Source organism: Verticillium nonalfalfae (assembly GCF_003724135.2).
Source record: "Verticillium nonalfalfae strain VnAa140/NRRL 66861 chromosome Unknown scaffold_24, whole genome shotgun sequence".
NCBI lineage: Eukaryota > Fungi > Ascomycota > Sordariomycetes > Glomerellales > Plectosphaerellaceae > Verticillium > Verticillium nonalfalfae.
Window position 1 is genome coordinate 22,596 of NW_021167249.1, and position 14,018 is coordinate 36,613.

Consider the following 14,018-nt stretch of genomic DNA (forward strand, 5'->3'; position numbering starts at 1 on the left):
TAAATGCTTCCTCGGTGCTGTTCCAACTCCTTGGGTCGTTCGCTTCTCTACAGATAGTACAGAGGGAGCTGGATTTTACCGGTACTTCAATACCTCTACTAGCGAAACAACCGACCAGGATCCGCGTCTTCCTCTTTCGCCAGAATTTGAGGTGGTACCAAGGGACCAGTATCTCAGAACGGGCGACGATCCTCTCGTTTTCCAACGCTACAGGAACCGTTCAACTGGAAACGAGATACAATCGGATCCAACACTGACTCCTGCATATCTTAAGGCGGCTGGTGTGCCACTTGTGCTGTTTTGCTTGGTATGATCCTCAGCAGAGCATAGTAGAGCGAAGGGTTCGAGCTCAGGAAAAGAGTAAGTTCAACGTTGATAGGTATTTTCATCTTAATTCATAACCCGATTTGCGAATCGTGGATTGGTTTTATAATGAGACTTGACGTCAAGTAAATATAAAAGAGTATTAATGACCTTTACTTCCTAACACAACTAGGAGAAGATGTAGTGGTAATTTAGAGTAAGCTAGCTATGTATAGTCCTATAGGTACGCTACTCAGATCACTAGTAAGAAGTAGCTCCATGCATTGCATCTTTAAGGGTACTACAGGTACCATAGGCACCATGTACAACAAGAGTAGGACTGTAGGCCAGGTGGTCATAGGGGGTCTCCCTAAGATCAAAGGGCTTACGTAGATAAATCTAGGTACTGTGTATTAGTCAAGCAATTACTTGTAAGGTTGCCCTCTAGCATCGCCACTCATGTTATTTCATTTGATCCAGCATACTGGGAGGCTACTATCACCATTATATATTGAAATGTCGCATATTACGAAACAAACATGTGTGGCGACCAGGCCTCTAGGGTTGCATTTGATTGACTTGCGCGCTCGTTGACACAGTTTATTGAGCGTTTTAGATAACTTTGGCTTACGCTTGTGTTGAATCTGACACTAGGTTTCCTTGGGTCAGGTCCCTAAAATTCCATAGAACAACATTCTTCTTCATTGGGTTTACCCTGATTGGTGACTTCGACTTTTACCTCCAATTGATTTGTTTTTCCACAAAACTGTTCGAAAGCTGTTCTACATATTTCCCATTTGATAGCCCTCTTGTGTAGAAACATTCTTTTCCTTGAGCGTTTTCATACCGAGATATGGAAAGAACTTGTAGGGGTGGAACGCGGTGACGGAGCCGATGGCGATAAGAATCATGGCTCCATCTAGGACCAGAAATACTGCTTCATTTCTCATGACGTCCTTTGCAATGGCCGGAATACTTTCTGCGATTCTATAGAAGTCAGAACCAGTTACATAGACTGTCGCATGGAGTACATACCTGTAACAGCATCTGATAATGATGGCAGCATACGCAATAGCAATGGCGTAGACGAAGAGGGTGACCCGACGAGCTTCTTGATCCGTAGCCTCGCTACGAGATAATGGAATCACGCCGCGGTTGGTCGGGTTGAGGTGTTGCTGGTCCGAACCTATCTCCGCGGGCCCCTCGAGCAGTGCCTTCTTGCGACGCCTAACGTAGACAAGCATCAATATGCTACAACAGAGCATGTTGACAACCTGGAAGACGACACCGCTGATGATCATTGCCTCGCCGAGCTTTCGAACGGCTTCATTGCCGGATCCTGTGGCCACAGTTGCTGTAGCGCCGCCGCCAATGACCTGAATGAAGATTGACACGAAATCGGTGCCTACAAAGACCCAGGGGTATAGCGAAGGGCGTAAAAGTGACCACTGGGAACCGTACCAGAGCACGAGGCGCTTGAAAGTTATAGATATCGCGGCAGCAACAAGTGTCGGCGCGAGCAGGAGGGTGATTAGGTGAATGATGAAATAGTTCGTTTCGAATGGGTCGCCAGCTATGAGCACACGCGCAGCGTAGCCAACAACCTCAAAACCGGTACCGATAGCGAGCCATATCATGAAGGACCACGTCCTGGCTTTGAAACCAAAGTAAAACTGGGTGAAAAGTAGAAGGATGAAGGACACGCCAAAGAATATGGCAGCGCCTTTGGATAGGAAGGCTCCGTAAAAGCTGAGCTCTACCGGACAATCGGGGGACACTTCAGTGCAGTCCATCTCGAAACTTCGAGTGTGGCGGCTGTTGAACTGTAGGCTATCGCAAGTAATAGTGATTACAATGGACACAAAAGAATGACTGGAAGAATAAATTCACCACACCCAATACAGCTGGAAAGTGCCATAATATACCTAATCCTGACGAAAGGAGTGCGCATCCAGAAACAAGAACTCTTCCTCTGTTCCACGGTTGCATCAATTATCACCCACTGGATAACGAAATTTACGACTTGGCATTTCGGCAAGCCCAAAAGCGCGAACGCCATCCGTAGTGGGCCTCGCCACGGCGAATGCTTCGGGCACATTAGGTACGCTCGCACAATCGCGAGCCATGAATCGACAGTGTGCGCTGCGCCCTGTTATTCGAAGCTGTTCACCTGCCCATTGAAGTAATTCTTGTCACACTCGTAGTCGTGGGAGACGGAAAAGGTTGTCACAGCGTAACCTGACCGCCTAGCCCTTGGTGGGCTGAGTCCACTGACAACCCACCAAGTGGACCAGGTCCCTGTTTTCACGCCTTTGTTGTTAAGCCCCTCGGCCTCGGTGCACATGGCTCTCCGAGCTTTTCTTGGAACCTCGAATGAGCCGCCCAAGGGTCTCGTTCCATGGCCATTGCATGGTCAATGACACTGTCGTTGATAGTAAGACTGACGTCTAACGCATGCACTGAATGAGGAGACACTTGCAGCTTACAGGTCGGGCAGGGCCCAAGCCCGCGTCGTGTGAATATTGCACTAGCAACCGACGCGATTCTGTATCTTGAGCACAGCCTCCACGGTCTTACATGCAAAACATAAGTGGGATGCCAGGGGTAGCTTATTGTACCTTCGGTTCGGCTGTCGGGACTGCCAAGAAGCCGACGAAATGCATATCATGACGATGGCATTAGATTTACAGCCCAGAACGAAAGGATGGAACTCTTTTGAAACCGCAGCGCGCATCTCAACTATCTAGTGGCTCTTCGAATCAGCAGGTGCCTCGCTTTAGCGCCGCTTGCAACTCGGTGCTGGTGGCGCTGCCAAGGTTCGGCAGCAAGACGGAACATCCCTCACCAATCGAGAAGCGAAAGAAACAACAAGAAAACCAATCCCGGCAGGAAAGCTGAACACCACTAACTGGCGTTAGTGGATCTCACGGCCAACCCGGTTTATTAACCTGGACAGAATGGATCACAGGATGAATCCGCATGGTCTCCAGATGGTAGACAAGTTGAGCACTGGCTACAGACTGAGAAGCAGGCGGTATCGGCGGGCGTGAACAGACAGGCTGCCGCACCCAGAAAGACCCCCGTGTGTTCCTCATCAGATACAGAAGGCCAAATTAGCCGTATGAACACAAGTGAGAAGTGTAAAGCGGTAGTGATGATCAAGCGCAGTAAAACAGTGTAAGTGTATTGTCCCTTCACGAACTCTAGACATCATGAACAAATTTGAGAACCAATGATGTAATGTTTCCGTTCATACTCTAAGACACAGCGGTTGACGAAATCCAAACTCTGATTGGTTTTCCCGACCTTTCGTAGTTTATAATTTTAAGCCTTGCGTACTCATCTGGCTTCTCTGAAATATCGCCTAACCCAAGTATCAATAGATAAGCGGTTCGCCAGATAGTATCTTGTTACACCGTCAAGCCAGTGGCCACCGAAAGCAAGCTGTCATTGCCAGTCACGCTGCTCAACACTGTCAGAGACCAGTCCTGGCCAAGTCCTATTAAAGCCAGTAACAATCCTTCGGGCCTTGTGCTGATGTCAATATAGCCATATGTGATAAATTGAGAGTGTGTGAGTTAAGAGCGATAGGTGCATGTTATGATAGGCTTCAAAGCCCCAGCAAGGGACGAAAATGATCATTTATGATACAAGTTATCTGATTTGTGCATCGAGTTCAGTACTGAGCGTGGAGACCGAATCCTCACACAAGCAATGAACATATGTTAATGGAGTGACGGAGGCTGACTACGAGGGACTATGTATCGTGAGATTTGATACTGCTAGATGGAAAGGGTGAAAGCTGAGGGTAAGAGGGGACTACGGACGAGTGGCTGGCTAAGTTCCGTCGACGCACTACCTACAGAGATGGCAATCAGAAGCTGAAAAGGCCGCTGCGTCGCTTGCCGACGGGGTAAATGATCAAGGCGCTGATGAACAGTCCCACGGCAATTCCGATGGCAATCTGGATCATGGATGCCGCAACGTTGAAGACCACGGTATTGATGGGCTCGCCCTGGCTGTACTGGACAGAGCCAGTACCATTGACCGCATGGGACGAGTTAGTGATCATGTTGGCGGTGCTGAGGCCGCTGAGAAGGCCGCCAGTGGATGCGAGGCCTCCAGGCACCTGCGTAAAGATGGCTGGAATGAGCGTGGCGGCGGCGACGCCATGGCGAATGCGTGAGTACAGATTGGCGAGAACGCCAACTGCAAGCGCACCTAGAGTATTGGCAATCTGTGGTGCAGCGACGAAGCGCCTGCCGGAAAAGAAATTGACGATATAACCAGCAGAAGCAACCACCACCATGACAGGCATCTGCTTCCACTTGGCTTGATACAGCATGCTGATGCAAACGACAAACAGCGGCACGAAGATGAAGCTGTAGTAGCTATCAATGGGATTGCGACAGGTGGTCTCGGAGGTGGCGTTGTCATCGAGAATACCGTAGAGCGCAGCACCCACAGTGATCCCAAAGCCTAGGAACAACGAGTAGATGACAGCGTAAACGATTCGAATAGACCCAGGTACAATAGCCCGGGACTGCAACTCAAGAGCTGAGCACAGGACCGCATAGCCCGGCAGCAGCATGACAATACCGCTCTGGGCGAGCGCAGAAAAGCAGAACAGATCGCCGCCCCTGATGCTTCCAAAAGCACGCGCCAAAAAGCTGACGAGCACCGTCGCGCTAACCTCGAGCACATTGCTGTACAGCATTGACATGGGGGCAACAATGAGCTGCAGTGTTCCAACGAGGCAGCCAAAGCAAAACGCCAGGGGCAGGTCGATGAGGCGTGCACTGAATGAAAATGGGGCTGCGGTTGCACTCGTGAGACCGAAAACTAGGACGCGTAACCAGGCGTGGAACTTGTCTTTGGCCTTCATGAGGTCGTCAAGCTTGATGGAGCCGGCCTCGGCGCCGATGACATCGTGAATGACTTCTTTGTAGATGTGGTGCGTATCCTTGAGACGGCCTAGGTCGATACCCTGGGTCGAACGAACGATCCGCACCTCGGTCGTATGCGTTGAACGATCGTCAAACGAGATGATCATGCAACCAGGCAGGTATAGGAACTGACCGTCTATCTCAAGGATATTGGCAGTTGTGCTAAGATACTCCTCGAGGCGGTGAGTTGGGGCGCCAAAGAGCATCAAGGCGCGGCACAGCTTGATGATGTAGTCCTGGCGTGATATGATTTCGGCAATGTGGACCGTGATACGCATCTGCTCCTCTTCTCTCTGTTGCAGGAAGGCGCTGAGACGTGATCCGCTTCCGGTACGCTTGTGCATCGGTGGCCGCTTCTTGCCGCCTTGAGTTCTGGCGTCGGGAGCGTGTTTGGGCTCGTTAGGATTGGCAAGGCGAGCGGAGGCACCGATGAGGTTGACGAGGGTGTCTTGAGACCGATTCTGGTTGTACCACTTTTGGCGACTTGGGGTCGTATTCCCAGTGGTGCCAGATGAGCCTGGAGTGCTGGGACCTGGCTCGCTAAACGAGGTCACTGAGCTCGAGTTCGCGTGGCCGCGGCTGTAGCCAAGGCCGAGGCTTGGCGCCGTCGAGGACTCGCCGGTCGTCGCCTTTTGGAGCTGAAGCAGCTGAGATAAGACATTTCCGCGGTAGTGATCGGGTTTAGCCACGCTATAGAGGCCATCGTAACTGCCATCGTTGAGCTCAGCTGGTGCTCCGCGCTTGGTGTCGGAGGCTTCAGTAGTGCGCTGCTCATCATCCTCTTCTGAGATCTGTTGCCATCCCTGTCGAGGACTGAGATCTTGAAGTTGAATGTTGTTGCTGCCATCCGCTGTGGAATCACCCTCACTGTACGTTGTGCCGGCTGTATCGGAGTCAATCGAGTATCGATTGTGTGGCGAGGGCGATTCTCGCTTGACCCTAGCAGCTACCTGTCGGGCTCGCTCTTGGGCTCGCTGCTGGGCCGCAGCCGCAGCTGCGGTTTCGCTTTCCACGACTTCGTGGCGTTCGGGCTCTGTACCGGAGCGTCCGGATTAGATTGCAAGACCTTGCATCGTACGTGTGAAAGGGATCAGACGCACCACGGAGAATGGAAGGTTTTGGCTTTTGGACAACGGTTGGGTCACCGCCCGGCGAAGAGCTTAATCCAGGGACAGCAACCGAGTCGAGAAAGGGATTGTTTGCTGCCGCGCTGCTGTTGAAACGCACGCGGCCCTTCTCCTTCTTCAGGGCTTGGGCGTGGGCTTGAGCTTGCTGCTCATACTCGTGTGTAGGGGATGCAGCGCCGGTATCGGCTGCGTTGGCAGGCGGGGGATCGTCATCGTCCTGAGACTGGAGAGATCCGTCCATGGCATCGCTTTTCCAAAGAATTTCCTGAAGATAATGGGGAGATTGAAGAGAATGGTACGAATGAACTTGGTTTTGGAGGCAATTGAGAAGTATCAAGGGAGTATTAGGAGGTGGGAGGGGGCGATGCGCGTCTGAGTAATAAGTTGAGTTCTGTCCAAAAACTTAACATCGGAACGCGAGTCACGATACGTCATCCACTGGGGCATTTCTTACGTTATGAGAACCCGCAAAAGTTCCACCCAAGACGCTTGTTTGGCTCATTATCCATTTTCCCCAGAATGTGAGTCTGGGCCCTTGGAAGTTCAAGATTTTTATCATGGCTTCGCCACTTGGCGACACTGCCCTCGCTTCCCCTGTTAGGGTTAAAAAATTCAGGGATCAGAAAGCAATGACATTCGCAGAGCCCTTCTTGCAACAGGTCTCTCTAATCATGGTAATTGCCAGGTCAGATCATGCAGACAGGGATCAAACGGGTTCAACTTCGCACTGAAGCATGAGTGATGTTGTACTACTTGCCAATCATCTGTATTTTTTTTTTTTTGCTAGTCGCTTAGGGAACGAGGTATACTCGAACCAACGACTGGATGATCAAGAGTGGCCAGTACGGCACTTAGACTGCCTCATTGTGTCCGATTCAAGATAGCAGGTCGGCGCCGAACTTCCAACTTAGGCTAAGGTAGCTGGATAGCAGTGTGTTTTTGCTCAAGTCACTCGGACTTAGCCCGCTGTTTCCGGAGTTTGGGTTAAGAGTCCGGCCACAATCAGAGAGTGTAGGGAGGCAACACAAGCAACATATGTCTATAAATCAAATATTTCTCGCGAAACCGTCTTCAGCCAGTCCGAATCAAGGTCTCGTTCGGATCGAGGTCTCAATCTGCAATCGATTTCAAATTAGGCTATACAACATGGCCCTCAGGCTGTACGAAGCGCCAGCTCCCAACCCGTTTGTGGTTCGACTTTTTGCCTTAGAGCGGGGGGGGCTTGATATCGACGTTGAACAAATCGACATTATGACATTACAAAATCGCAGACTCTCTTATCGAACCAAAGTCAACCCTCGAGGTGAACTGCCGGCACTTCGCGTGGGGAACGAGGTCATCACCGAAATCACAGCAATATGTGAACTACTTGACGAAGTCGCAACTGGAGGCGACTCTCTTTTTGGGAATGGGCCCATCGAGAGAGCCAAAACCCGAATGTGGCTGCGTCGCATGGATCTCGAGATTGCGCAGCCGATCATTACCTGGTTCCGAAACGACCCAGACACTATCGACTTCTACAAAGGAAACCGTCTGCCGACGCCCCAGGCTCGAGTGAACGACAAAGTATCTATCAATCAGGCCCTGAATCGCCTGGACGACGAGCTTGAAGGAAAGAAATATCTAGCTGGCGACAGATTCTCCGCCGCCGATATACATCTCTATGGTCTCACAAAGATGATGATATCAGGTCCTGGGGCACCCGCTGGCTGGGTGTTGGCACCTGGAAGGACGAATTTCTTGGAGTACTTTGCTCGTATAGACGGACGTGCTGCTTCTCAGAAGGCACTGAATACCTTTGGGACTCCTATCAGACCTTGAGTACTGCAATTTTTAGAGATTAAAGCTCATGGGTGCGCGGTGCCAATCAAGGATCTTAGACTTCACTCATTTGGGCTTGTGAGTTCCTCTTCTTTGAGTCCGGCACCATCAGCGTGTGGGGCTATCTCAGCGCACATCTTGTGTCCCATAGGGGTTCGTCAAAGCCAGAGGCAAAGGAACTATTCGGGCAGTAGGGGCATGGCTGCCAACCACGCCATCAAGACTCAAGGGTGTACCACCTGATATTATTCCTGAAATTGGGGGATTTTAACACTAAATTCTAAATCTAAGTGATATAAGAGAATTATGGAACATGCCGTGATCTTAGTATTGCATTATGACCTCCGGTGGCAACTATCATCTCGTCACAGCGTAACGGCCAGAGCTTTAGGTCTCAACGGGTATCACGAGCCTCTAAAAGCCACGGACGGTTGATGGCAAACCAAGTTCGTAGACCTTTGCAAGAACTTCATGGTCCCTGAATACTTGTGCATTTAAGCAGCAATAGGCCCATTGGGCATCGACCACCAAGTTTGTGTGGTCGCCCAATTGTAATCGTTGCAAATTCATAACAACTGTTGGCTCTGGTGATTGCTACTAGTGCAGCGGTGGAGCACGATGACACAAGATGGAGAGGGACTCTGGGGACCACAAAGAATGCTTCCTGAATGGTAGAGAACAAAGGTGAGGTGGTGTCAGGACCCGAGGGAGGTATGAAACCAACAGGGGATTGCCTGTACAGGGACCAAGAAGGGGGGGGGGGCGGAGCGCAGCGAGGGAAGATCGGAGGACTAGGGATTAGGGGAGGACATCGATTATTCTATCTTCCTAGCTACCCCCAAGAGACCAGCAGTTGATCCTTTCACTCGTTGCATAAGACTCCTTGACAAGTGGCATCGTTGATTTTCTCATGAGCGGATACTTAAAGACGCCAAGATGAATTGTTGTATGAATATGATGCACATAAAAGGACATACCGATAGCTCTGACCTTCCCAGGCATTCCGTGGCCACAACAGCGGAGATGTAACTGCCACCAAAGCTTGGGCATCTCTCGTATGGTACGGTACTGACGCTTGTGCAGCCACCCGGATGGGAGGGACCCTTGGGCCCTGCACGAGGCCCACAGCTCGGGACCACCCAGGCACCAAGCTTCATGATCACGAATCCTAGCTATGAGCGACCGACGTGTGCCTTATTAATGCAAGTCGGCAAGCGTGAGCAGCAGCAGACAGCAAGGACATATTCCAAAGCAGATACAGAGTAAGTCCTCAGCACACCCATGGAGGAGGTTAATAGCCCACGTGATCTCGCGTTCCAATGGTGGAAAGAGTGGGGCCCGTGTGATGAGGTCACGACAGTAACCTGGCTGTTGTCCGTCCCGCCTTCCACGGTTTGCCTCCTGGCTACACATCACCTTCAAAACCGTAACCATGAGCGAGAAGGTATCTTACACACCACTCCGGCCAGCCGCCATGCGGTCAGGCTACTTGCGCCTGCAGGCAACCTCAATGGCTGTCACGGCTGGCGCCCTCACCTTCTGGGTGCTCTACATGATCGGCCTCGATGGCCTTCCCGAGTCACTCCGAACGCCCAGTGCCCCGAATGACTCGATGGCGAAGGACGACGTTTGTCTCACGCCGGCGTGCGTTCATGCTGCTTCCGAAATCCTTTATAATTTGTCGCCTGATTACAAGAATCTCGATCCTTGCTCTGACTTTGAGGAGCTTGTCTGCGGTGGCTGGCGCGATCGGCACGACCTGCGGTCTGATCAAGGCGATGCCTTTACAGGCACCATCATGGCGGAGAACTCGCAGCTTCTTCTTCGTCACATCCTGGAGGCGCCCTACCCCAAGTCTGCTGCAGTACGTTGACTGTCCCACTCAGCACAGCTACTTACTAATCCTCGTAGTCTGACTCGGCCGACGAAGGGAACTTTCAAAAGATGAAATCCGCCTACGACGCCTGTCTAGATGAAGATTCCATCAAGTCTTCGGGTATCGAGCCATTGAAACATACTATCGACGAGCTTGGCAAGATATTTCCGCTTGACTCTGGCAAACCGCTCAAGAATGCCATTTCTTTCCTCCACAAGTATGGCATAACACCGCTCGTCTCCGCAGGCACAGGCGCCGATGACCGCGATCCTGACACGGTGGTCATCTCGATATCTCCGCCCTGGACCTTTGGCCTCCCATCAAAGGAGCGGTACGAAGACGAGAAGCTGGTCGAGAAGTATCGCAACGTGACCGTGGAGGTCCTCGAGCTCCTTTATCCGCATGCCGACAAAGCATGGTTCCCAAAAGTCACCGACCTGGAGAAGAAACTTGCTGCTGCCTCTCCCAGTACTGAAGAACGAGAGGATGTTACAGTTAGTTCCTGGTCGTCCTAGGTATATCCGGTGACTAACCTGTGGTAGAAAACCTACAATCCACTGAAACTTGAAGATGCCGCGGCTCTCGCCCCCTCGGCCGACCTCATCGGTCTCGTCCATGACCTTGCTCCGTCGGACTTTACTGCTGATCGGGTTATTGTCACATCGCCGGCGTATTTGAAGTCGCTGTCGGCCATCTTGTCTGAGACACCTACCACTGTTCTGTTCAACTACTTCGTTTGGAAAACAGTACAATCGCTTGCCTTTTCTGTTGAGGCTGATGAAGTGAAACCATACAAGCGGTTTGTGAATGAATTGTCCGGAAAAGTAAGCGCTCAATGCATAATTTTCACCCAATGCTGACCACTCTAGGACCCTGAATCGGCCCCTGAGCGTTGGCGACGATGCGTCGGACACGTCGATGGTGGTCTCGGTTGGCTTCTCAGCAGATTCTTTGTTGAGAAGGCATTTTCGGCTGATGCAAAGGACTTTGGCGACACGATTATCAAAGATATTAAGAGCGAGTTCACCAACAAACTCAAGGCGACCGAGTGGATGGACGACGAGACGACGGAGAAGGCGATCAACAAGGTGCACAATATTATCCAGAAAATTGGCTACCCGACGAGCAGTCCGGACATCACCAACGCTACCGAGCTTCACGACTACTACAACAGCGTCAACGTGTCGGCGTCCGACTTCTTCGGCAACGGACTTTCCGTCCGCGCGTTTGATACAGCACGAGAGTGGGCCGCCCTCGGCAAGCCTGTTGATCGCAACGAGTGGGGCATGTCAGTGCCGACGGTCAACGCTTACTACAATCCGCCTGGCAATGAAATCGTATTCCCCGCTGGTATCATGCAGTTTCCTGTTTTCGACGTTGAGGCGCCGGCATACATGTCGTATGGCGCCTTCGGCTCTGTGGCCGGGCACGAATTGAGCCATGCGTTCGACTCGACAGGCCGCCACTACGACGAGAACGGTAATTTCACCGACTGGTGGACGGAGGACACGGTCAAGGCATTCAAGAAGCGCACCGAATGCTTTGTGAGTCAGTATGCTAACTACACGATTGAAGGCCCTGACGGGAAACCGCTGCATGTTAATGGGCGGCTGACGCTGGGTGAGAATATCGCGGATGCTGGCGGTCTGTCGGCAAGCTTCCAGGCTTGGCAGCGACGAGCCAAGGAGAAGCCTAACAAGAACCTACCGGGCCTCGAATTCTTCACGCATGAGCAGCTTTTCTTCGTGACTTACTCCAACTGGTGGTGCGGCAAATCGAGGAAAGACACTGCTGTCAACCGCATCTACACGGACCCGCACGCGCCTAAATGGGCGCGAATTCTCGGAACCATGGCCAACAGCAGAGAGTTCCGCGAGAGTTTCCAATGCAAAGCCAAGGAACCGACGTGCAAGTTGTGGTAGAGCGTCAGAAAAAGGATTTAGTAGAACCTTGGAATGCAATATCGAATACACTAGTTGATCCGCTTTGCGCCATCCTTGCGGACCTCCGCCTCGAGTTTGTGCAGGTGAAAGCGTCTATAAGTGATTTCATCCAGCAGGGTCTCACCAAACAGCCACCTGGCCAGCCAGACCTGAGTAGACAAGCCACCAGCCCAGAACCACTTACGCGCACCGCCGAGCAGTCCGCCGAACCACCCTTCGCCCCGGAGGGTCTCAGATACCAGCTGTGTAGCAAAAGTCGCGTTGTTCATGGTGGCGTTATGCTGCGACCACTGCTGGCGAGCAGCGAAGAAATCCTTCATACGCATGTACAGCGAGCCGGCAGGCAGCTCGCGATGGGCCTTTGGATTGGATGTGCTGACGGTGCCCGTCATGGACACAAGTACACGAACACCAAAGGGTCGCAGCTCCTGCCTTAGAGTGCGGCTATACGAATTGATGGCACCCTTCGTGGAGCTGTAAACGGATGCGAAGACGTAGGGCGAAACAGACGACAGCGAACTAATGTTGACGATGAGGCCGCGCGTGGCAATGAGAAGGGGCACAAAGGCCTGAACCATTGCCATCACACTGAAGACATTGGTCTCGAAGGTGGCGCGAACCTCGTCCAGGTCGATATCCGTCGCTGGGATCGTGTGGCTCACGCCGCTGCTGTACTCAGTAAGTGCTTTACGTTATGGATGGGCAGCCCTACGCGTTATTGACAAGGATGTCCAGGCGACCGCCAGTCAGTTCAGTGACTTGACGCTTACACTCCGCGATGCTCTCTGCATTGGTCACGTCAAGAGCAACGGCAGAGACGCCAATATCAGAGAGCTCCTTCAAAACCTCCGGCCGGCGCCCAGTGGCGATGACATGGAGTCCGCGGGTATGGAACTCTTTGACCAAGGCATGGCCAATTCCACCGGGTGTACAGCTACTGTCGTTAGTCAAATTTGGAGAGGGACTAAGAATGAACCGCGCATTCACCCAGTAATCAGAACCGTGCGACGACCCTGTGAGATGTTGGCGTCCATTGTGAGTCACTAGCAACTGATGCGATATCGAGATGTAAGAGAGACAGTGATGCGGTTTGCTGTTCTTCTCAACGCCGTACCAACACACAGTGAGATGCTTGGCAGAGATCCCGAGGCACAGGCAGGTGGCACAGACCAGCTTTCACGTGATGCCCTCGTCAGGTAGCAGGCCGCAGGGCCGGGTCTACGACTTCATCTCCAACACCAGAACAACTTCTGGAGTAGGTGCAATGTTGCAAGTACCATTTGAGCTAGTGTACAAGCTAGTAAGATGTTTCATGCGCCGAGTCCGCGGACTTGAAATTGGATCGCAACGATTTGAGCAAGTCTAGACAGTGGCATCAGAGTAGTAGGACCACTTGTCGATAGCCCACATAAGCTGCCAGGATCACGTGACATATCAGCTCACCGCCAGGGCAGAAAAAGTTTCTAGGTGATTTCTGCCATCGCCATATCGTCGAGCACATCACAGCCTCATTTGTACCATATCGTCAACGCTCGACTCTCAAAAGACCGTCAAAATGCATCTCATGGTTCGTAGTACACATTGAATCGAATGCCTTTGGAATTACTGACAATCTACCCAAGTATACCCTCGATGAGGCGGGCAACCGCCTGTACACTCTCAAGAAGGTCACCGACGAAGCCAAGGTCACCAAGAGCGCTCACCCTGCCCGTTTCTCTCCTGACGGTATGTGCAGCCTTCTCTAGACCAAAATACGATTTATCTGACGACATGTAGACAAATGGAGTCGTCAGCGTGTGACGCTCAAGCGTCGTTTCGGTCTCCTGTTGACACAGCAGAGTAAGTAGATTGTGGACCGGATTTTACAAAGCTTTCCGCATGCTAACGCTCAACCCAGAGGACAAGGAGCACGCTGCCTAAGCAATCCATAGATACTGATTGACGTTCATCCTCGAGACCGACATGCGGATGGATTGACACAGAAATACATGGGCAACATCTC

The 14,018-nt window shown here is 51.8% G+C and overlaps 5 protein-coding genes across 5 annotated transcripts; 2 read left to right on the top strand and 3 right to left on the bottom strand.

Moving 5' to 3' along the window:
- Positions 1 to 1,085: 1,085 nt before the first annotated feature.
- On the bottom strand, positions 1,086 to 2,096 carry D7B24_004286 (uncharacterized protein; the record flags this gene model as incomplete). Its single annotated transcript, XM_028638458.1, has 2 exons — positions 1,086 to 1,290; positions 1,339 to 2,096. The coding sequence occupies 2 exons, from the start codon at positions 2,094 to 2,096 to the stop codon at positions 1,086 to 1,088; spliced, it is 963 nt and encodes a 320-aa protein (XP_028496809.1).
- Positions 2,097 to 4,177: 2,081 nt separating this feature from the next.
- Positions 4,178 to 6,617, bottom strand: D7B24_004287 (uncharacterized protein; the record flags this gene model as incomplete). The annotated part of the gene is made up of 2 exons (XM_028638459.1): positions 4,178 to 6,282; positions 6,350 to 6,617. 2 exons carry the CDS (start codon positions 6,615 to 6,617, stop codon positions 4,178 to 4,180), a joined length of 2,373 nt encoding a protein of 790 aa, XP_028496810.1.
- A 3,012-nt stretch (positions 6,618 to 9,629) lies between these two features.
- On the top strand, positions 9,630 to 11,995 carry D7B24_004288 (uncharacterized protein; the record flags this gene model as incomplete). Its single annotated transcript, XM_028638460.1, has 4 exons — positions 9,630 to 10,061; positions 10,109 to 10,567; positions 10,616 to 10,897; positions 10,943 to 11,995. 4 exons carry the CDS (start codon positions 9,630 to 9,632, stop codon positions 11,993 to 11,995), a joined length of 2,226 nt encoding a protein of 741 aa, XP_028496811.1.
- Positions 11,996 to 12,045: 50 nt separating this feature from the next.
- D7B24_004289 (uncharacterized protein) lies at positions 12,046 to 13,050 on the bottom strand (the record flags this gene model as incomplete). The annotated part of the gene is made up of 3 exons (XM_028638461.1): positions 12,046 to 12,682; positions 12,729 to 12,950; positions 13,004 to 13,050. The coding sequence occupies 3 exons, from the start codon at positions 13,048 to 13,050 to the stop codon at positions 12,046 to 12,048; spliced, it is 906 nt and encodes a 301-aa protein (XP_028496812.1).
- A 521-nt stretch (positions 13,051 to 13,571) lies between these two features.
- Positions 13,572 to 13,936, top strand: NOP10 (snoRNP complex protein; the record flags this gene model as incomplete). Its single annotated transcript, XM_028638462.1, has 4 exons — positions 13,572 to 13,583; positions 13,639 to 13,741; positions 13,793 to 13,855; positions 13,914 to 13,936. The coding sequence occupies 4 exons, from the start codon at positions 13,572 to 13,574 to the stop codon at positions 13,934 to 13,936; spliced, it is 201 nt and encodes a 66-aa protein (XP_028496813.1).
- Positions 13,937 to 14,018: the final 82 nt, after the last annotated feature.